Below are 21079 nucleotides of genomic sequence, written 5' to 3' on the forward strand. Positions count from 1 at the left end.
TATACCTGCCTACTGTATTTTTCACTCTGTGCATCTAATGAAGTGGGTTATAGCCCACAAAAGCTTATGCCCAAATAAATGTTAGTCTCTCAGGTGCGACAAGTACTCCTTGTTGTTCATCCTAGATAGCTTTCTCTTGCTCTGCTTCCTGCTGGTGAGAACCACAGACTTCCCCCAGGCCAGCGGTGGTAGGCAGGGCTCTGGTTATATTGATCAGTCAGTACAGCATAACTTACAGTCCTGCTTGTGTGTGCACTCCTCTCCCTGAGAGCTGTCACAGCACATCTGGTGTCGGAGCCAAGGCTTGTGCACGGAGAACACACAGGGATGCTGCTGCCCCCTGGTGGTCAAATTTATTCTCACTAGGTGTCTTGAGATAAGTTCCATAGTTGAATGATTTAGCTCCATGTTTTTTTGTCAGGGGGCCATGAGCAGGTTTCAGGGGGTCTGCCCAGCAGGACCAGTGTTAGACTTTCTGCCCTGGCTGCAGTGAGTCTAAGCCCAGCCGTGCAGGGCTGAAGCCTGGGGCCCTGAGCAACTTAACTTCACGTGGGGCCCCAGGCAATTTCCCTGCTTGCTACCCCCTAACACTGGCCCTGGCTTTTATATGCAGAAAAAAGTTGTGGCACAGGTGGGCTGTGGAGGTTTTATAGCATGGTGGGGGACCCTCAGAAATAAAAAGGTTGAGAACCCCTGATCTAGATGATGATGGTTTATAGTGCTGGTAACTTACTGTGTTTTATGGCCTGCTTTTTTTTGGAATGGGTTGTGTCTTGGGAGGACAGTCCTATAGCTCATGCACAGGATTTGGAGTCAGGGACTCAGCAGAGCTGGGACCAGAAATCCACCGAGTTACTGTGATCTTTAGGAAGACTCTCTTAACCTTTTCTGTGCTTGTCTTTCCACAGCTGTAAAAATAACCCCCGCCTCACAAGGGGGCAGTGAGTTCTTTCGTTCAGAAAGTGGCTGGAGGGCCAGGGGTGAAAAGCAGCGGAGAAGGGCAAAGGAATAGATACTCAAGGGAGAAATGGCCGAATCTTGCTTAAAGCAGGATTTATATATTCTCCGCGTACCCTTTACAAATGGGATGGGGTGTGAAGAGTGCTTTGTTCCAGCATGCAGAGGCCTGGCTCTCTAGGGTTCACTAGAAAGTTTTTGTAAGAGAAATGGCTTCAGGCCAATTGCTAAAAAGATTCCACTTAGTCTAACATCTCTGGGGTGAGAGTGTGGGGTAAGAGAAGGGTGAAAAGTTGAGGCTCTGTTTTCAGAGAGCATCTGTCCCTGCGGTGGCTTCTTACCCTCAGTTAATTTATAACTTCCTCCAGATCTTGTAGTCTAGATGCTCTCCAAGCCCTAGGGCTTGGGGAAGCTCCCAAATGTTTGTGCCCTGGAACAAACCTTTAGGGGAGTCTCCAGGCTGGTCTTTACAAGCACATTAACGGCCTTGAGTTAAACAGCAATCGTTAACTCCTGAGTGTAAAACCCAAGTCTGTGTAGACAAGTCCAGAGAGAATTCGGTCTCACTCCAGGGTAGGTAGAGTTTTCTATGTATTGAAGTGCATAGGGGGGAGGGATGATGGTGGTGATATCCAGCTGCTACAGCAATGAGTGCATTAGAAGTACAAGTAGCGTCTCCCGGGAAGGTTCGTGTAGTGCATGCCCTGCTACGGGGCTTAGGAAAAGACTCCACTTTAGGCTCAGGCTAGCATGAGAGCCAATACGCCATTTCGAAGGTAGGACACCCATTTGGAGCTGCGGGCCTAGAGCGTGGCTCAGAGTGAGGGCTCCAAGATTGTCTGGACAGCTGTGGGGCCTCATCAGGAAGCAGCCAGGAGCACCATTGCTGCAAATCGGATTGCAGACTCTGAGGCTGCCCTCTCCTATCTCCCTTCATCCCTTGGTTTCCCCAAGGCTCTGAGGCTGGGAGGGGCAGGGGTAGAGATTGCGTGGAATCTTTATCACGTGGACAGGTCCCCCAGGGGTTGTATCCGTGCAGTACTACGGGCCAAGGCTGAAGAACATGCAAAGACTCCAGAATCTATGAGTCGGTCATTGCCAGACATGTGGTGACTTCCGCAGCTTTCCCATGCTGCACTGGGGTCTCAGGCACTCTGCTTCCCCAGGAACCCAACGTAGTGTTGGCCAAAGGCCGCCTTCTTCATAAGGCACTGAACACAGATGCATTAGCAAATCTACGTACGTGTGGTTCTCAACCCTCCCTAGAACTACTCAGGTGGAGGTGCTTGTGGCCAAGAGTCTTGGGGGTGATGGCACTACCTGAGCCTGCAAGCACTAAGGAGCAACTGGTTTATGTAGGCGTGTCGCTGTGCTGGCACGGTGCCCTGGTGCTGAGTCTGTGGGGCCAGAGGCTGCTGGGCATGTCTGAGTGAGGCAGTTGCGATGCTTCTTGGACTTGCTACGTCTCTCTGGTTCCAAAGACTTATAGGCATCCTCCCCCTGGATTTATCCAAGTTTCTCCCTTTGCTTTTAGAGGCAGCAAGGAAACAAGGAGGGGAGGATTGGTTGATTTCCCTCAGGATGCAAAGGCCAGGTACTTGGTGCATCTTGGGTGCCTCTGTCCTTAGTGCTAAGAGACAATAAAACCAGGTGCTTCCTGACTGGCAGTCGCTCTTTCTCTTGGTCACTTGCATCCTGTTGTTCCATAGCAGTGCAGCCTTTGGTGCTGCACGGTCCTCCCCTCTCAGCACTGTTTGATCAGTCGATGCCCCACTCTTGCTTGGCCAGCTGCCTTCCTGCTTCCTCTTTGCACTGCACTATGACCTTGCTCAGAATCTGACCCTGCTGTTGTGAAATTCTCTCCAGCTCGCTGCCCTGGGTTTTGCTGCCTGCAGGCTAACTTTCCCCACGCGGCATGCTGACCTCTAAGGAACCCAAACTGCTTTAACAATACCTAGCATGTCTAAAGTGCCTCTAATATAGTGATCTCCAAGCCCTTCCCAATGAAATGGCTCTTACGAACCCTCTAAGCTAGAGGAGAGCTGTTACTTCAGTGGTGAAATGCAGCAGGTATTCAATAACAGAGTGCTCTGCATGTTCCCCACTCCCTGTGCACATCAGTCATTCCCAGTGCACAGTTACTGTGTGGCAGTTCAGGACAGGAAGTGAAGAATGCCATTAATGACTGAGAATGCAGGAGGGTAGCACATTCTTTGGAATTTGGCCACGGTGCTGGGTTTGCATCCTTGCACTTGCAGAAAGTGTTTTGGACTCTTCCACGACCACAGTCACTCGGGACAGAGCGCAAAGTAGAGGCCCTAATGAGATCAATGTCTTAGTGTGTCGGGACATTGGAGCAGCACTAAGGGAATGCCAGCTGCTGGATTGCTAGCGAGTGGGTGCTGCCTGGGGGCTCCTGACCTAGCCCTGCTTATGCTGTGAGTGCAGAGCAGAGCCCCACTGGAGCTTGTTGATGCTTTAGCAATGTAGACATTTCTGCGGGTGCAGAAGGGGTTCCTCTCATTTCAGACTGAATGAGTTACCAATGGGCAACAGAATGGGCACCCTTGTTGGCATCCGGGCACCAAGCAGCTGCTCTGTCTAGGAAGCAAACTGAGGTGCTTGCAGAGGGCAGGGGGTGGGGACTACAGAAGTGTGGGTAGAGTAACTTCCCAAGCAGGCAGGCTCAGCGGGGGAAGCTGGGCCCATTGGCATTGCATCAGGAACAGAGTAGTGCAGACTAGTGCTGAGTAACCCTAGATCCATTGCATGTGCCCCGACAAGAACCAGGCTAGCCGTTGATTGGGCTGGTTCAAAGCAGATTCTGCAGCGTCCTCCCTGGATTAGTCTTTCTAATCAGGAGTCAAAAATCCCATGCGTGTCCATTTTCATGATATGGAACAGTGCTGCTGTAGCACTACTGGGCGTCTCCAGGCACCTCACAGGCACTAATAAATTCAGCAGCGTCACAGCTCTATCAGGTGGATATTTATCCCTGTTTTACAATTGGGGAAACTGAGGCACTGAATGAGGACGTGACTTGTGAAAGGTCAGAGGGCATCGGAGAACCAGTGTTGCCTGATTCCCATTCTCATGCTCCAACCTGTTGTCTCTTCTTCCACCGGAGTCCGTTCACATGGCTCAATGACCTTCCTCATTCCAGTATAGGCTGTATGTGGGGCGAGCGAGTTGTTTTTGCGAAAGCCCTTATGGAGCCAGAAGGTGGCCTAGTTTCTAGAGGGTGTGTTGCGTTGTCTCTCACAAGGTGGCAGCAGAGTCCGTAACATGGTAGCAAACAGGACAGCTCAGCATCTCTAAGAGCAGTGCTGCCCAGGGCTCTTCTGTTCCTGGCTGGCTGTTTGGCGGATGCGGCGAGGGAGTTACTGAGTAGCTTTGGTGGTGGAGGCTACGCTAATTGGGCCAAGCGTTACCGCCGCCTCCTCTTAGAGTCCTGGGCTCAAGTGTGCACGTGGGACTCAAACGTGGCTCAGAGCGGTGAAGGTTTGCATCTCTTCCAGGTGCTGCATAATTTCCTAATAGGATCCATGCAATTATTTTTCTCTACTAAAATATCTGCAGTGCTATTCTCTTTGCCAGGCTTTTAGTTTTAGAAACACAATAGAGATGTTTCAGCTCGAAGTATTAGTCGCCCCCGTTAAGCCTCTGCTCCCCGCATGAAATGCCTGCCAAGCATTTTGGTTTTGGATGGCCTGAGCCACATTTCAGGGTGGCACGTTGGAAGCTCAGAGCTCCAGGGTTTCTCCTTCTCACGTGCTTCTGGTGTTCATCTTGATGCTGTTGCTGAACAGCAGGAGATGGATGGAAATAACGTTTTGCAAAATATTTCCCACTCTGAATAGAAGACCCAGCTTGGGATTGCGTTTTACATGAAATGAGGTGTCAGGCCCTGGTGCCTTTACCCCTCTTGGGGTGGGATTCTGCAGTTTTCCCACTCTGACACTGGGCCTGGGGCTACAGTACCCAGCTGTGTATCAGCTGCTGTTAGTCAGCCAATCTGGCTGGGTTTAGCTCCTGCGATTCTTCCCTCTGAGTCTGTGACCAACCATGTACACGGTGATCAAAGAGCTTAAACAACCGCATTGTTTTAACAGTAGGAACAATGCATTTAGAGAGAGAGGGTTTTAAAAGAGCCTTATGTGACTGTCTGTCTGACCTAATGCCCCAGCACCCCGCGGTGGTGACCTGGGCAGGGCTAGCTTCTTTAGACACCCTCAGCATGTTCGTGTGCTGTCTGGTTCCCCTGGACAGTCGACCCTCCCCTCTCAAGAAGGTTCCTGTTCCTACCTGCCGGAGTCCTTTTGATCTCCTTTGCTCTGGACCTTTTCCTGTTCTGATTCAAACCAGGTTTGTAGGTTGGCTGGAGAGGAGGCAAAAATCTCCGAAGCTGGGAAACCTGGCATTTTCCCTTAACTCTCATGACTGCAGAGGGGTCATTTGTCTTCCAGACTCTCAGACGTCAAGGTCAGAAGGGACCATCATGATGATCTAGTCTGACCTCCTGCACATTGCAAGCCACAGAACCTCACCCATTCACTCTCCAATCGTTAGCCTGGTGTAGTCACACAGAAAACCTCTCAGTATCCCCGTGAACATACAGTATTCATGCGTGACTATAGAGTAGCTTCATAGCTCAAACCTTCCTGGAAAACAGCTATTTTTAGCCCTTGTGGTTGCAAAGAAGCTTGAGAGCACGACTCTTAAAGGCTCAAAACTCACAAGATTGAGTAAAACATCTCACTGTTTTGAAGTCAGTAATTTTGGGGCTGTTATTTATGGTGGTGGTTTTTGGCTGAGGGATGTGACTCGTTATGTCTGAACTCCTGGGGTTGTCTGTGCTGCAATAGACCCCACCCACCACTCTCATGATAACATTAGCATCCAGTGTGGCAGAGGATGGGGCTGGGGGAGGAAAGGAATTTGTGAAGATCTAGGACTTCCAGCCTGTTTCCAAAGCAAGCTTGACCTTTGTGGCTTGTGGTGTGGGGGAGAGCTAATGGGAGCTGGGGTTAGATTTGCATCCCTGGAGGTGAACAGCCCTTTAATATTTAACACCATTATAAGTGCTGGAGGCGAGCGGGGCTTGAGGTGGAGGTTGACAGCTTGTGACCCCCATGTAATGACCTCGTGACCCCCTAAGGAGTCCTGACCTCTAATTTGAAAATCCCTGTGCTAAGGCCAGATCTATATTATAGACCTATATCCATCTAAATACATCCCCCACCCCAAGCAATGTAGTTACACCACTGACCTAACCCCCCCATGTAGGCAGCACTCTGTCCATGGGGGAGAGTCTCCTGCCCACAGAGCTCCCGCCTCTGTGCCAGTGTAGCGCAGCAGGTGAAGACCAGCCCTGACTAATGGAAGCCATTTCTGGTGGTCCTGTGCTGGTTGGTAGCTCTTACTCAGCACTTTCATCATTAGTCTTAAAGCGCTTTCACGAGAGAGGGTAAAAATCATCCCTATTTCAGAGAGGGGGGAAACAGGCACGCTGGGGAAGCGACTTGCCCAAGGCTGGGTACTTGGCAGAGATGGTAACAGAACCCTCCTAGGATACCCCAAGCAGTGCCTTTTCCTTTGGACCATGCTGCCCGTTCTCCTTCAAATCCTAATTCGTGCAAACCAATGTACTGAAGACTTTGATCAGAGGGTCTTAATTTTTAAAACTCTTACAGTAACTGGGCTAATGTAGTTCAAAGGCACCCAATCAGCAGAGCGTCCCTGCATTTGTAGCTCTGAGCATGGGGTTTGCAAGAGGTCAGGATGGGGGCAACACACAATGGATTTATTGGCTTTTAATTTGGTCTCTTGTCCCCACCTTCCAGCTCCAACACTATTTTCTCTTCTCACTCCTCGCCCTCCCTCTGGCTCCCAAATCCCAGTGCTAGAACCTTGTCCATAAACACACAAGCTAAACTCCACCCTGCTGACACAACCCAGGATGCTGCCAGGCAGGAACAGAGCAGGTTCAGAACCTCCCTTTTCACTACAGGGTCCCCACTAGCACCACTCTAGCTGTAAAGAGAGAGCAAGTGGATTTTTAACCCTTGCCATTCCTGCTTCAGCTCGTGCTGGGCTTAGCCTGCCTGACCTAAATAGTTATATAAGGAGGTGAGGAGACCACTTAAAAGCTGTACTGCAAATCCGGCTGACCCACTGCCCCCAGCTAGTTCCTCCAGGGCATGTTTCCTTGCTTGGACTGAAGAGCCAAGGAAAGTCCCTTGTTATGACAGCTTACAGCCTGCCTGGCTGGGAGCTCTCATGCACCTATGGCAGTGGGCTCACCACAGCTCTCCGACCTGGCTGCTATTATTAACTATGCATGGATATGTCTGTAAGGCTGGGATTATGAGTCTATTGTGTTGGCATCAAGGGAGCCTAGAGGAGCCTTGCATCCATCACACTTGCCTGGGTATCCCCATCGAGTGGCACTGCACCAGTACACGCTGGGAGCAGTGGAGAATCCGCCCCATAGACTAGAAGATTTTGCTCTAAAGCATAGAATCCACATGCAGAAGAACTCAATAGGGTACGGCTGTTCTAGTGCTCCATTGCTCACAAATTGGTGCAACAACTCAGATGGAGCTGGCACAATCTCCTGGGAGTGGAATTCACTTCCCTTCCATTTCTCCGGGCTCAAAAAAGAGCTAATGGGGATGATGTCACTTTTCTGGCCTGTTGTACCAGGTTCAGTGAGGGGAGTTCTGAAGCAATGTCAGCTGGATGCTGAGTGTGCTCCCACACGTCAAAGGCTGAACCGCAGTGGGACCAGGCCAGAGCAGGGAAGGAGTGCTCTTGTGGGCCAGGCTTTCTCTGCTAGTGAGAACAATGAGCCAGCTGGCAATGTAGCGGCAGCAAGCTTGGAAACACCTGGCTCATGCAGAAGTCAGCGAAGGCAAAATGTCTGGTCTCTAATGATCTGCTTTCAAGGCTACTGAACAGAGTTAGGATATTTTTTGGAGGGGCGGGAGAGGAGAGAGAAAAATGAGGGGCTGGTAGCACTGACTCCAGTGTGACTAATGCCATGTGTTCAAAAATAGTAAATCAGGCCCTCCAAAATCATGAGATTTGTGGGGAGGGAGGAATAAAACACAAACTTGTCATCTCTTGTCTTTTTTGAATTTTTATCCTTTGGGCTCATGCTTGGGTCACGTTTTCAAGTTTTTCTCTGCAGCCAGCAGGGCTAGAAACTGTTTTTATGAATGCAGAGAATTCACAGTAATCCTGTGACTCCAGGAGCTGGGGCTTTAATTAAATCATCAAATGCCATGGGACTCCAAGAGATGGTAACGCTGTAATGCATCTCTGCCGGTGCTCCTGAGTCCTACCCAGGGCATCCTCTGCTCACCTGGTCTCTGCCTACAAGTTGTTCAAATGAAGCAAAAGTGGGCCAGTCCCAAATGAAGGCTCCGTGTCTACTAGGCGTGTGGAGGAAACTGTCTAGCTCATTTCAGTCCATGTGAGGGTTTGTGTGAGGTGCATGCAGCCCTTTTTCTTGCATGTGTTTGAGTTCCAGGTCCATAGTGTTGCTCAAAGTTCATTTTAATCCTAGAGATTTTGCTACCAAACTTCCCACTCACTGCTCTTCCTGGTGCTGCTCACTTCTTAAAGTTTCCCCCCCCTGCAGTGGGAGCGTTGGCTGGTTGGTGAGTGGCCTAAATAGCTGCATATGTGCTTGTTGCTCTAGGGCACAAAGAGGAGATGTTGGCCCCAGCCCCTAAGAAGCAGCTTCCAATCTAAATGGACACCCCCAGCACTGCACTAGATGGGACGGGGAGCAGGGAAGTGCTATTCCATAAGTGCAGTAAAGGCTTATAGATTACGGCCAGGAGGGACCATTACATCCTAGGTCAGCCTGTGCTTGTTACTAGCTGCCCCAAAGTCTGCCCCCATCCTGTGTTTCAAAAGCAAGAGCCACTAACTGCAGAACTGTAAGTGCTTCTGTCATGTTGCCTTCAGAGAACAGTCTCTGCAGAGGGAAACACTCTTGTCTCCCCAGACCGAACCTGAAGAGAGCTGGAGGGGACGGCACCGACCCCAGCAAATGGGGAGTTGTGCCATCCCTGTGTTCGTAGCGAATGGGCTGCCTGGTACAATGCTGTCTACTCGGCCACCACTCCAGTGTAGTATGCACACCTCGGCTCTCCTCCTTGGGACTTCCTGAAGATGCTCTCCTGGCTGCTTTTGCTGTAGGGTTAGAGTCCCGTTCCATGAGCGTCTACACACTTAACAGGCGTGGAACAGGCTTAAATGGTAGCAGAAGCGATGGCTGGCTAAATCTTGCAGTGGTGTAGGGGTTTCTTTCCTGCCCACCCTTCCTTCCTCTCTTTTCCCCCTTCCCCCACAGTTTGAGAAGGGCAGATGAGTGACCTTGACCAGCCAGTTTGCTGAGGCTTCTGTTGAGCTGGGAAGAACTTCTACTGTGCACACCACACACAACATGCACCCAGTGCTGGGCTGGGTGATTTTAGCTAGACTGGGGCAGGAGAGACCATAATGCATCATGTTCTTTCACACTAGGTTGCTCCAGATAGAACCGTGATGTAACCATTCTCACACTCCTATCCTGACTGATTAGTCAACAGGCCTTTAAATACCTTACAAACCAGAGATGGCCAAGACTTCTGATTATCCACTCCCTTTCCCTGGTTCATTCTCTACAGGACACTTTCTGGTGGGAAATCTTTCTTTCAATGTCTGGAGAGTCCCACTGCTTCCATGGGGAGATGATTCCAGAATGGAAATAGGTCTCGTGGTCTGAAAATGTTTCTGCTATTCAGCTTTAGTTTCCTTTCTTGGTTTCGTCTCTTTCCACTGAGCTCAGAGCAACTGCCTAACCTGGGGGGTCATAGTTCTGGACCCATGCCAGGTTAGTTCTTTGAAAACTGGACGTCTGCTTGAGTGGGCATGACTTCCGATGGCTTTCCTGCTGCTGTGGTCAAGCTGCATGTACTGTAATCTGCGCGTAGCTGTCAGTTCCCATTGCCAGCCATGTCTCTAACTCCACAAGCACCTTGGGCTGGAGGCAAACCTCTTCAAAGCCTTTGTCTTTGCTATGTTGAGCTGCACCGTCCAACCCTTCTGGGCAGCATTGCAAGTCAAAGCATTTGATAGGACTAGTGGTGGGAGGTTTGCTGCATGGTTACGATAAAGAATGGCTTAGAGCAGGGGAGTAGCAGGTGGGAATCTTGGTTTTTGTTCCTGTCTCTGCCATTGAATTACTGCGTTGGGCAAGTCCGCTTGCTTTTCCCCGTCTGTTACATGGGGATAATGGTGCACGAGTCAGACGTGTTGTGATCTTTAGGTAGCACTTGAGGATCCTTGCATGGAAGTCACTGTAGGAGTGTGAAATGTTGATCTCTAGCAGCATATGGCTGAGGAGCAGGGGCTCCCACTGGCCCTTTGGGAAGTAGTTAAAGGAAAGGATTCTGCATGTCTCTGCTTGTGACAAGCACTTAAAGAACTGACATTCCTCCAGGGGGTCTCCGCAGCGCACAAAGCCATTAGCGGTTATCTGCGATAAATCCATGAAATGGCCGTTACCTTGCCTTCCCCCTAGAGAGGAGGCTGATCAACCTCCTCCCCTGTGCAATCAGCAGTGTGGGCCAAGAAATCTAGGGCCTAACTTTTCTCCCCTCTCCTCTCCTCCCCCTTTAGCCTGAGTAACTCCTCCTCCTGTTTGAGATGTCATCCAGCAATAAGAATGGGGGCAGCCGGTCGAGCACCAGCAGCAGCCGCTTGCAGAGCAAGAAGCCCCCTGACCTCTCCATCACCATTCCACCAGTGGAGCTACAGGAGGAAAGCAACCCAAAAGTGGTAAGAGGGGGATCCCCGATTTCCCAATGCCGGTTAGTTCCCAGTGACCCGGGAGGGTGCGTTGGGGAAGCAGGGGGTTTCTTTGTAGCAGTGGTAAGGTACTAGGGAATGCTGCTCCTCTGGGAGCATGGTCGAGCCCCGTTCCCCAGCCCAGCACCCATCTCCTGTCCCATTCTGCTGCTTGGTTAGAGCCCATGCAACTCTGAGCCCTGAATGCTGCCATTTTCCAGGCTGCTTCCCAACTCGCTGCTCAGGATGATAATGTGCATTGACGGTCCATCTCCAAGGGATTAGTTATTCCCCCATTAGCTGCCCATTATGAAATGGCTTTACGGGGCTCCCTCCCCACAGCATTGCTCTTCATCCCTTCAGCCAAGGGTTGGGCGCAGGAGCTGTCTAAGGGGCCCAGGATGCGCCAAAGGGTAGGCAGATGGGGTACAGGGGGGACTCAGTTTTGCAATTGGAGTTCTTGAAGCTGCTCCTTGCTTCCCTATGCCAGCAGCACATCTGAACATGGGACCCCTCTGTCAAGCTCTTAATTTAAGGTCAAACATAAGGTGAGCCCTGCAAGAACCCAAACGTGTAGGTCAGTCTCTTGGCTGACAGGCTCTGTTCCCCTCTGCCTCCCTTAACAGTGGGTTGTGGGGAATCCCAGCTATACACAGAAGTGTTCCCGTCCCCTAGCTCTGCTCCTAATGGCTTGGCTCCTCTTCCAGCCTCTGAAAAACCCAGTGTATCAAAAGAGCGTGAGCCTACAGGAGCCCAGAGGGAAAAGGGATGAGAACACGCTGGAGAGACATCCCGGCTTCCACAGACAGACCTCCCTGTCCCAGAGCATCCGCAAGTAAGGAGCATGCAGCACGGGGTGTTACGGCACCCTGTGTCGGACACTGCAGCACCTGGTGCTAGGCTGTGGGGAGAGGAGTTGAACAGATTTGGCTCCCTGCTTTTCTGGTCTTGTTCCTGGCTGCAGATGACACGCTGCGGAACCAGGCGTGGAGGTCGAAGCTGCGTGTGTTAGAATCAAGAAGCTGAAATAAGTTGACCAGGTCCCATGTTGGGTTTTCATCTGTTTGTGTGTTGCCTGGCTGTTTGCTGTTCCAGGAACAATACCAGTCTCCTCAGTTAGAATTCAAACTCATGCTTTTCACAGATCAGTGCCAAAAAGCAAGAGGATGTTTCTCTGTGGTATTTACGTGGGGCTTTCACAGATGCATTCACGTGTGCTTCTGTTTCAGCACCAACCTAACAAGCCTGGTCCCAGTGCGGTGCACGTACCAGCAATTGTTGCCAAGAGGTCTGAATTTCTGGTATCCCCTGCTATTGCAGGCTGGGTCCCTCCAGAGCAGAGGCTGCTAACTGAGCTAAACTCTGGCAGGCTTCTGTGGGTGAAGTGGCTGGGCTGGGATCAAAGAACTCTCTTCCCTTGTAGTATGAACGGTTTGAACGTCGCATGTGCCTTGTGTGTTCTTAGACCCTGAATGCCATGTCTACGCTGCCATTGGGGGTGTGATTGCACCGCAGGGAGGCACATTGGTGCGAGCAGTCATCTAACTAGCATGGCTAAAAGTAACTGTGAAAATGTGGGGCTGCAGGCTCCAGCCAGGTTAGAAAAGCTCCTCAGACATACTTGCTTTGCTAACCAAGTTCAGGGTCTGTACTGCTGCATCTTCACTGCTATTTTTAGCGTTCTAACATTAAAGCTAGCACGGATGCGCCTGCCTGAGGCTGTCTGCGTACAAACCACAGTCAATGCACACGCCTGCTGCAGTTTGCATGTTGCTGAGGCATGCATGTCCTTGGCTGCTTGTGCTTGGTGCTCACCAGGAGTGCGTGTCCATGTAAAGTCTGGTGCCAGCGTGCCATGCACCATCGTCCAGTTCAGTGCCTTTTGGGCCACTTTTGCAATGTTTTATGGATAGTAAGGATTCACCCAGATCTCCGGGGAGCCAGGGGTCAAGTTCCCAGCGTGCAACTCTCTGCGTCCCGTAAGACCATCCATTTCCCATCATTTTTGTGCCTTTTTTTAACAAAATCCCACAATCCACTCCATGCTTTTCAGGCTCTGGCAGAAGCCTGGAAACCATAGAGTTCTGCGCTGTTCTTGTGAACGTGGCAAATACAGGATATACAACTCCTCTGATTTTTGCAGACCTTCAGGAAGTACCCCAACAACCAGGGACATGAGGCTGTCTCAGAAGGCAGTTGGCTGGTGGACGTAGCAAGAAACAATTCAGGGTTGCTTGCCATGTTCGTGAAACGAGCACTGAGTGTTGGGATCACATCGTAATGCAGGTTTGGAGCGACGAGTGGTAGCAGCAGAACCTTGGGAGGTGAGAAGCCATCTTCCTGGATTTGTGTGCAGAGCTTGTTCCACCCCCCGGCACAGGGACCCCAGAATGAGAGCTGCATTGACAGTGGAGAAACCAGCAGCAATCACCCTCTGGAAGTTTGCAATGGGAAAGCATTTTGGCATTGGGAAATTCCCAGTGGGGATCACTCATGAAAGTGTATCGCGCCATGAAGTGTATCCTGTTATGCAGGAGTGAGACTCTTGGCAACGTGCAGGGGCTGCTGGCAGATGAATTTGCAGTAATGGGGTTCCTGAGCTGCAGTGGGGTGATGGACAGCAGTCGTATCCCTATTTTGGCACCAGCCCACCTTGCTACAGAGTACAGCAACAGAAATGGCTACTTTTCCAGGATGATGCAAACATTGGTCGATCACCAGGGACGCTTCACCAATATCCTTGTGGGTTGATCAGGGAAGGTGCATGATGCTCACCTCTTTAAGAACACAGGACTTTCCCAAAAGCTGCAGGCAGGGGTGTTCTTTCCTAACTGGCGGGAGTTGAAATGCCAGTAGTGATTCTGCGTGACACAACCTATCCGTTTTGTTCCCATGGCTTGTGAAGCTGTACACCAAGGGCTTACTGTCTGAGAAGACCCATGATGTCCTGGTGCATTTCCTGCTCCTTGTCCTTCTGGGACTACTCCCTTGCCTTTTTCCTGTCCTCTGTCTCTATGCCATTGGTCACGCTGGCTCTCCAGCCCCCTTTGTTCACGGGCGGATGTAGCATTGACTTGTAGGATCTCACAGAACATGTCCTCTTCTTTCTTCTCCACAAGGCCAGGCATTCTACGTGTGTGGATGGGTCCCCCTCAGTGCCACCAGGTCAAAATAGACCAATGTATCATTACATTTCCGGCCCCACAGAAAGGGAATAACCAACGTCAAAACTCCCTCCCCTTATTCCCATAAATCCTTTTAATGAGAAATGCCCAGTGATGGTTATGCTGTGGAGCACCTCAGCTCAGCACCGCCCCAGCCACAGTGAGTACGGCCTGTAGAGGTGAGGAGTTGAATTTTCTGTTTCACGAAGCTACAGAATTTGAGCCTCTGTTCAGCATGGGTCTGAGTACAGGGCAAGGGCAGTATATATTGGCACTGGCTTTCACAGGCAGTGGTGGTTTTTGTCTGATATTTCACTTGGAAGGGGCACAACAGACCAGTGAGCCCAGTTGCTGTTGGCATCCCAAAGCTGTCTGAGCCCATATGCCTCTGGCCTGTTTCAGTGGTGCTAGCTGAACTCCTCCCAGACTGACCTGGGAAAGCGTCCTGCGGCCATGCCTAGAAACGTTAGGGAGAGGACTGCCTCCCTGACCACTTCATCGCGATCTCTCCAAACTGCTCCTATCCTCCCCTCCCACCTAACCCAGCAGAGGAATGAAAAGCAGCTGCCTGCTCTTCTCTGCCTGTTGTACTGCTACCTCTTCTCATACAACGAAAAGTCGATAACTTTTTGGTGTGGGCCGGGCACCAACTTTAATTTAAATGTAGTAAGGAAACATGCATGCGCACGGTTCCCCAAGCTCCTTTCCCCTTCATCTGCAGGCTCATCCATGCTCACATGGACTGGCTAGTCTCCAGCAGAATATTCAACAGGTCCTAGCTAGCAGCATGGCTGGAGTCCCCTGCTGTGTTGTCTTTTCCCCTCTCCCCCCCATGACAGGGATCTCCATCTCAGGCTCCTCGGAGGCATCAGCAGTGTTCTGGGAGGAGCTGGTGGGATCTCTGGTGAGCAAGGCATGCGACTTATTGTAAAAGCATCAGATCTCCGGTGCTGCACCAGCTTGACTGTTACCCTCTCAGCCTTGTGGTATCGCTGGCAAAGTTTCTTCACTTTCTCATAGTCCTGCTGCTGATCCCTGTCTGCATCAGAACTCTTCGCCTGCATCCCCCGTGTCATCTGCTTGTAGATGTCGACGTTTCTGTGACTGGTCCAAAGTTCTACCTGCACAGCTTCTTCTCCCCACAGGCCCAGGAGATCCTGTCTACTCCAGGCACAGTAGCTCATGTGCGTGGAGTTGGAATGATCATCTGGACAGCTGCACACTGTGAGATGAAGTGAGACTTTTCTGTACTATTTTTACGAAGCCCGTGTGTGCCTCAGTTTCCCCTATATGCTGTGGTGTTACCTGGTATGGGGAAAAGGAGTGTTTGCTCTCAGGGCAGGCTCTCAGACATGGGTATTAATGTTGCGTGCCTGGCTGAGCTTGAAATGTGCCATTTAAAAAAAAGGACTGGCTGAGACTGACCTCCCATGAATGGAGGATACAAGAAGGATGGCAAATCCAGTCACCCAGGGGATTGATACCTAGCCACCAAGGACGCAGCAGGAGGCAGATTTCCCCACCTCTCTTCAGGGAAGCTGAGCAACATTCCCCAGCTGGAGAACAAAGGACTGGAGAGGGGTGAGGTGAGGGGCTAAGAGCTGGCTGCTGGAAGGAGTCAGGGCTCGCATCTGGAAACAGACCAGAGCCTGAACAATAGCGTTCACCCAGCTTGGCCGGAATCTGGGCTAACCAGTGTGGCCTATGCTTAACCTTCCTTTGTCTGTGCTACTCTAAGGACTTCACTGTGCTGCAGTTGACTAATAAACTCAACTGTTTTTTGATAGATGTGTGTGTCTGTCTGTCTGTCACTGGAAATGCTTGCGGGGGTGCATTAAAATCTGCAGAGTGGACAAGTCTCTAGCTCTATGCCATTTGGGGGTGGGGGAGGACGGTGGTTTCACTGCATTGTCGTAATGGGGCACTTACATGAATCGGAGACAAATTTGAATGTAAACACGGGCATAAAGAGGTCACTGCAAAGCGATTTATGTCAACCTATTTCTATATTGTAGACCAGGCTCCAGGTGCAGTCACACACCCCAGATGCAGTGTGGACAATATCCGAAGTTGCTTACAGCTCTGGAGGTGGTGGTGATGGTGTCTGAGATGTGGATGGTGTAAAAGGTTCAGAAATGGTCTATTTTTGATACTGTTTTGCCCTCCAATTCTATATTTAAATGACTTGCTGTGTTCTCTGTCATGTGGAGGAATGTAAAGGCTGCTGTGCAGAGATAGGCACTGTTTCTCTAAACACTTGCTTCTGCAGCGGGACAGCCCAGTGGTTTGGTGTCAGCAGTGACTGGGAGGGAAAGCGGGAGCACTGGCAACGCAAGAGCCGGCAGCACTGCAGCATGCGATATGGCAAGCTCAAGGCCCCCTACCGAGACATGGAGCTACCCAGTCAGGAGGTGCCCTCCTTCCAAGGCATCGAGTCACCGAAGCCAGGCAAGATGCCCAAGGTAAAACTCTCAAGGGTGTGACGGGTTCCCCACACACATACACACCGGGGTGCCACCTGATGTACTGGGGTCCTACTGAGCCTGCCTGTTCCACCAGCCTGGGTTCCCTCATGCTGTCCTGCTGTGCCAGGCCCTCAAGCCACGTCTGGCACACACCCAGGTAGGGCCCCACCCTGCTGCAGAAAGAGGCACTGAGATCAGCACTGTGTGGGAAGACTCAGCTCAGGGATTGCCCAATACTCAAGTGCACAGCCCCTCTGGAGTGTAAATCCAAAATTGTATTGTCTTGTGCTGCGCAGAAATCTGTACAGCGTAAGCTCATGAAAATTGCCCCCTCCGTCAGTGTGGAGGAAGATATGCCCCCCCAGTTATGAATTGCACAAACTGGGTTTTAGAAAACAAAACCAGTTTATTAACTACAGTACAAAGGATAGATTTTAAGTGATTAGAAGAGATAGCAAACCAATCAAAGTCGATTACTGAGCAAATAAAGCAAACATGTAAACTAAGCTTAAGACACTAAAGAAATGGGCTACAAGTAGTAATTTCTCACCCTGAATGTTGGTTTAAGCAGGTTTCCGAGATTCTTGAAGACAAATGTCTTCTGCTTACAGCTTAGAATTCCAGATATTCCTTTCACAGACCAGACACCTTCTAGCCTGGGTCCAGCTCAGTCTTGGGTGTTTTTAGCAGTCATCTTGCGTAGGGATTCAGTGAAGAACTGACCCTGATTAACTCATTCCTTAGCCTTAAAAAGGATTTATATGTGGTGGGAATCCTTTGTTTCCCAGTTTGACCCCTACCCTCCACCAGTGGAAAAATACAGCAGTCCAAGATGGTGTCCAGTACCAGGTGACATGATCACATGACCCTTCAGTGTCAAAGCAGCGTCCCAGGAAGGCAGGAGATTAGCATCTTCAAAGATCTAGTGTTCTCCCTAATGGTTTGACTAACCAGCCAGACTGACTGCAAACGTTTTCTTGTAATTGATATAGTCAGCATTCCTAACTTCAGATACAGCAATGATACATGCATACAAATAGGACCATCACATTCAGTAAATCCATCATCTTTCCAATGAAATCTCACATGACTCATCTTGCATAAAACATATCTTAGTTATGCCATATTCATATCATAACAACAACTCTATGAAGAATATGGGGCGTAGTGCCACAAGGGGTTTCTCCTGTCTTAGCTCTCACTTTAAATGATTGAAATGGGGATTCCTAGTCTGAGCCTGCCTGCCTCTCTGGTCTGAGTGCAGGGGAGCAGGTGTCTTCAGATCAGACTGTTGGAGATAACTTCAGCAAAGGATTCCCAGAAATGCTGTCTGAGCATAGTGTAGCCCTGTTGGATAGGACCTAGTCTTATGGCTCAGGCAGTAGAAACTCAGACTTTTAGATCCAGAGGTTCTGGGTTCAGTCCTGGCAGAAAACCCACTCACAACAGGGTTCACTTGCGTAAGGTGTATCTTTGTGGCTCTCTTTTCTGTCTCTTACATTCATGTGCACACGGAGCTGAAAACTGAACCTAGTTCACTAACTTCTGCCTCTCTGTCCATGTGACTCTAAGATCGTAGACCCTTTAGCCAGAGGCCGTCCGTTCCGGCATCCGGATGAAGTCGATCGTCCTCGGACCCCTCACCCTATTCTACCACCCCAGACGCCTGGAGTCCTCTCCATGACATCCTTCACCAGCGTGCGGTCGGGCTACACCCGTTTGCCCCGTAGGAAGCGGGAGTCTGTCGCCCACATGAGCTTCAGGGCAGCTGCAGCTATCATCAAAGTGAGTTCCCCTTGTGAATGCATTCCCAGCTGAGCTGCTGCCTCGTGAACCTTCCTCAGAGGCTTATCCAGGGCACCCTTATGTCCTGTCACGTGTGTGTTCCCAAGATCTGAACTGGAGCCCTTTCTAAGGTTCTCCCAGGGCTCTGCAAATGCAGTTGTGGGGGAAAAAATGACACTTAATGCAAGACAACTTGCCATTGCAGTCTGGGACACTTTGCAGACCCCTAAATTTTTGTGGTTTTGATACTTTTGTAAAATGTTTTGGTTGGATAACATACGTAATGTCAATCAGCATATTGCAGTGCTTTATTTTAAGTGGAATTTTAGTAAAAAAGTTAAGTGATTTGAATGAACAGTGAACTGTTTAAGCAAATCATTGAATGGCAACCCTTAACATGTGGAGGTTTTTCTGATTTCATTGCAAACGTTGCATAAAAACCTAGTCATGGGTGGTGTCTGCTGGGGCCCGTTAGCAGGACTACTCTGTACTCTGTACTAGAGAATAACCTGGTTTCACAGGCTGTATGAACCAGATGTGGTTCACCTTGTAGACAGAGTTGATAGAAAATTTTCTCACAAAACAGTTTTCCATCAGATCATGCTGATTTGACAGAATCAAAACTTTATTGGAATGTATTGATTCCATCATTTCCTCATGAAAATGTCACGAAGACTGTTACAGTTTGAGAAGGCCAGAAGGTTTAGACTTTGAATATACTATTATAGTCAACCTCATAGGCACACAATGTTTTGTCACAAAAATTTGGAGATTTTGACCTTTTGGCCCAACTTGGGACAAAACCAGGTTACAGAATCTCTCTCAATTTTCTGCAGGATAGAAAGGCCAGCTTTTGATCATCTCTAACCATCGAGTTTGGCAACACTGGCGTTTGGAGCTATGTTTTAACAAGTTCATGTACATTAATCTGCAGCAAGGGAGGTTTAGGTCAGATGTTAGGAGGAAAACTTTCTAACTCTAAGGGCAGTTAAGCTCTGGAACAGGCTTCCAATGGAGGTTGTGAAATCACCGTCACTGGAGGTCTTCAAGAACAGGTTGGACAAACACCTGTCAGGGATGGTCTTGGTGCTGCTTCAGCACAGGTGGCTGGATCTGGTTACCCTGGGGCTCCATTCCAGCCTCACATTTTTCTGACTGATTTGTGAGTTCTGGTGTGGGCAGGACACACGTTTGTTGTGTTTTAGCTCGAGGCTGGAGCTTGATGGCTGCACTTGCCTTTTTACTGAGTGTTTTAATCTCTGATCCAGTCATGAAGGTGTTTTGTGTTGCTGGTGCCTAACTGGGATTCTGAGGCATGTTATGGAACCATCATCGCTTATGTACTGCTGGGTGCTGGCAGCGGTGCATGCAACACTCTGCAAACCTCCCCAACAGAGATCTGAAAAGCTGGCAGCTTCCTTCTTTGGGAAATGTGTGTGCAGATTCCCAGCCATGCAGGTTGATCCACTTGACGTTCAGCCCCAAAACTGCCTCCTGGTCCCCCGCTATAGTTTGGTCCATCTTTACTAGTCCATCTTTACTAGTGCATTTAATCACCCAGTGTTTTGCCTTTTCCTCCATGAAAGGGACGTTCAGTTTTGGAGCCCTCGGCATCGAAACACAGAGGCAACAAGCGGAGCTTCCTGTATCCCAGCATCCTGGATGAGGACACGGTGGATGCTGCAGATACGCTGGACTCCTCATTCTTCAGTAAGGCAAGCATGGTTCCATGATATCCTAGCTTCACCCCCTCTCCCCAGCAGCTTTTCATTGGGGCTGAGGCACCGGGTCTTGGAGCCCCTGGGGCTGGTGATGTGAGACCCTGGGCTGGCTCTGCTGAGACTCTAATCTGTGCATGTTGATGGAAACTGGGGCTTCACTTCCATAGCTGTGATATTTTGATTTAAACCCCTTGTACATTTCCCCTCTCTTTCTTCCTCCCCCCCACCCCTTTATTTTAAATCTTTCTGACACTGGTGCGTGGAATCCCAGGCTGATATCTTACAGGTTCCGTGCCCCAGAGAGCTTTTACTGCTTAGGACATTGACCCTGATCTATCGCCCAACACCGAATAATTCCCCCGCCCTCCCAATCTCACCCTGTTAAACTTGTTACTTTTCACCGTTTCGGGGGAGTGGCAGGGGTTGCTTAATATGCTGGGAGGGAGTTCAGTTTTGACTAGCAGGGGGACCAGAGGCGACAGTCTCTGTTTGCAAACAAAGGGGGAAATACACTTTAATTATTGTCAATGATTTCTCCCTACGTACATCCTATCCCACAGCAGCAACACTCAGCCACATCTACGCCGTGGGGACTAGAGCAGCGTAGCTCTGGCGTTGTAGCTATGCTGGCTCAACCTTGTCACGCAGACACCTCTCAGAGAATTCCTCCAGCAGCCTAGCCACATCTGCACCATGGGCCAGCTCAGCATAGTTATGGCGCTCAGGGATCTAGACGTCCATACCCCTGGATGGTGTCGCGACGTCAACGTAAGCTTTAAATGTGGCCCAGACCTTCGGTCTGATTTAGATTGTGAGCTCTGCAAGGCTGGGTCTCTTTGTACAGCACCTAGCACAAAGAAGCCTCCATCTCCACTGGTCCTTAGACACGATTGTAATAGAGCGTCTCCAGTGCTGCAGAACCCAGATATGCTGTAAGTTCTTCGGGCAAGGCAAAGCCGTGGTTTCTGTCCCATTTGTAAGACCCTGTTAGTGCTCAGTGAATCAAGGATCAGATACCACGATGCCGCACTAAGCATAAATCTCTCCATAGAATTAATGGTTGATCATCCCCCATCATCTCACAAGGCCCTGTCCTGAAGCCAGGTCTGAGCCAGAAGCAAGTCTGGTTGGAACACCATCTGGA

The 21079-nt window shown here is 50.0% G+C and overlaps 1 protein-coding gene across 3 annotated transcripts in view; it reads left to right on the forward strand.

The window, feature by feature from the left end:
- RHBDF2 (rhomboid 5 homolog 2) overlaps window positions 1–21079 on the forward strand; it is a 78422-nt gene that overhangs the window by 42056 nt on the left and 15287 nt on the right. For all 3 annotated transcript variants that reach the window (XM_032792827.1, XM_032792826.2, XM_032792828.1), the window contains 5 exons: window positions 10633–10791; window positions 11508–11635; window positions 16234–16426; window positions 18002–18214; window positions 19801–19929. In XM_032792827.1, coding sequence (XP_032648718.1) covers window positions 10660–10791; window positions 11508–11635; window positions 16234–16426; window positions 18002–18214; window positions 19801–19929 — 795 coding nt within the window. In that variant the 5' untranslated portion in view covers window positions 10633–10659. The remainder of the gene's footprint in view (window positions 1–10632; window positions 10792–11507; window positions 11636–16233; window positions 16427–18001; window positions 18215–19800; window positions 19930–21079) is intronic.

Source organism: Chelonoidis abingdonii, chromosome 13, assembly GCF_003597395.2.
Source record: "Chelonoidis abingdonii isolate Lonesome George chromosome 13, CheloAbing_2.0, whole genome shotgun sequence".
NCBI lineage: Eukaryota > Metazoa > Chordata > Testudines > Testudinidae > Chelonoidis > Chelonoidis abingdonii.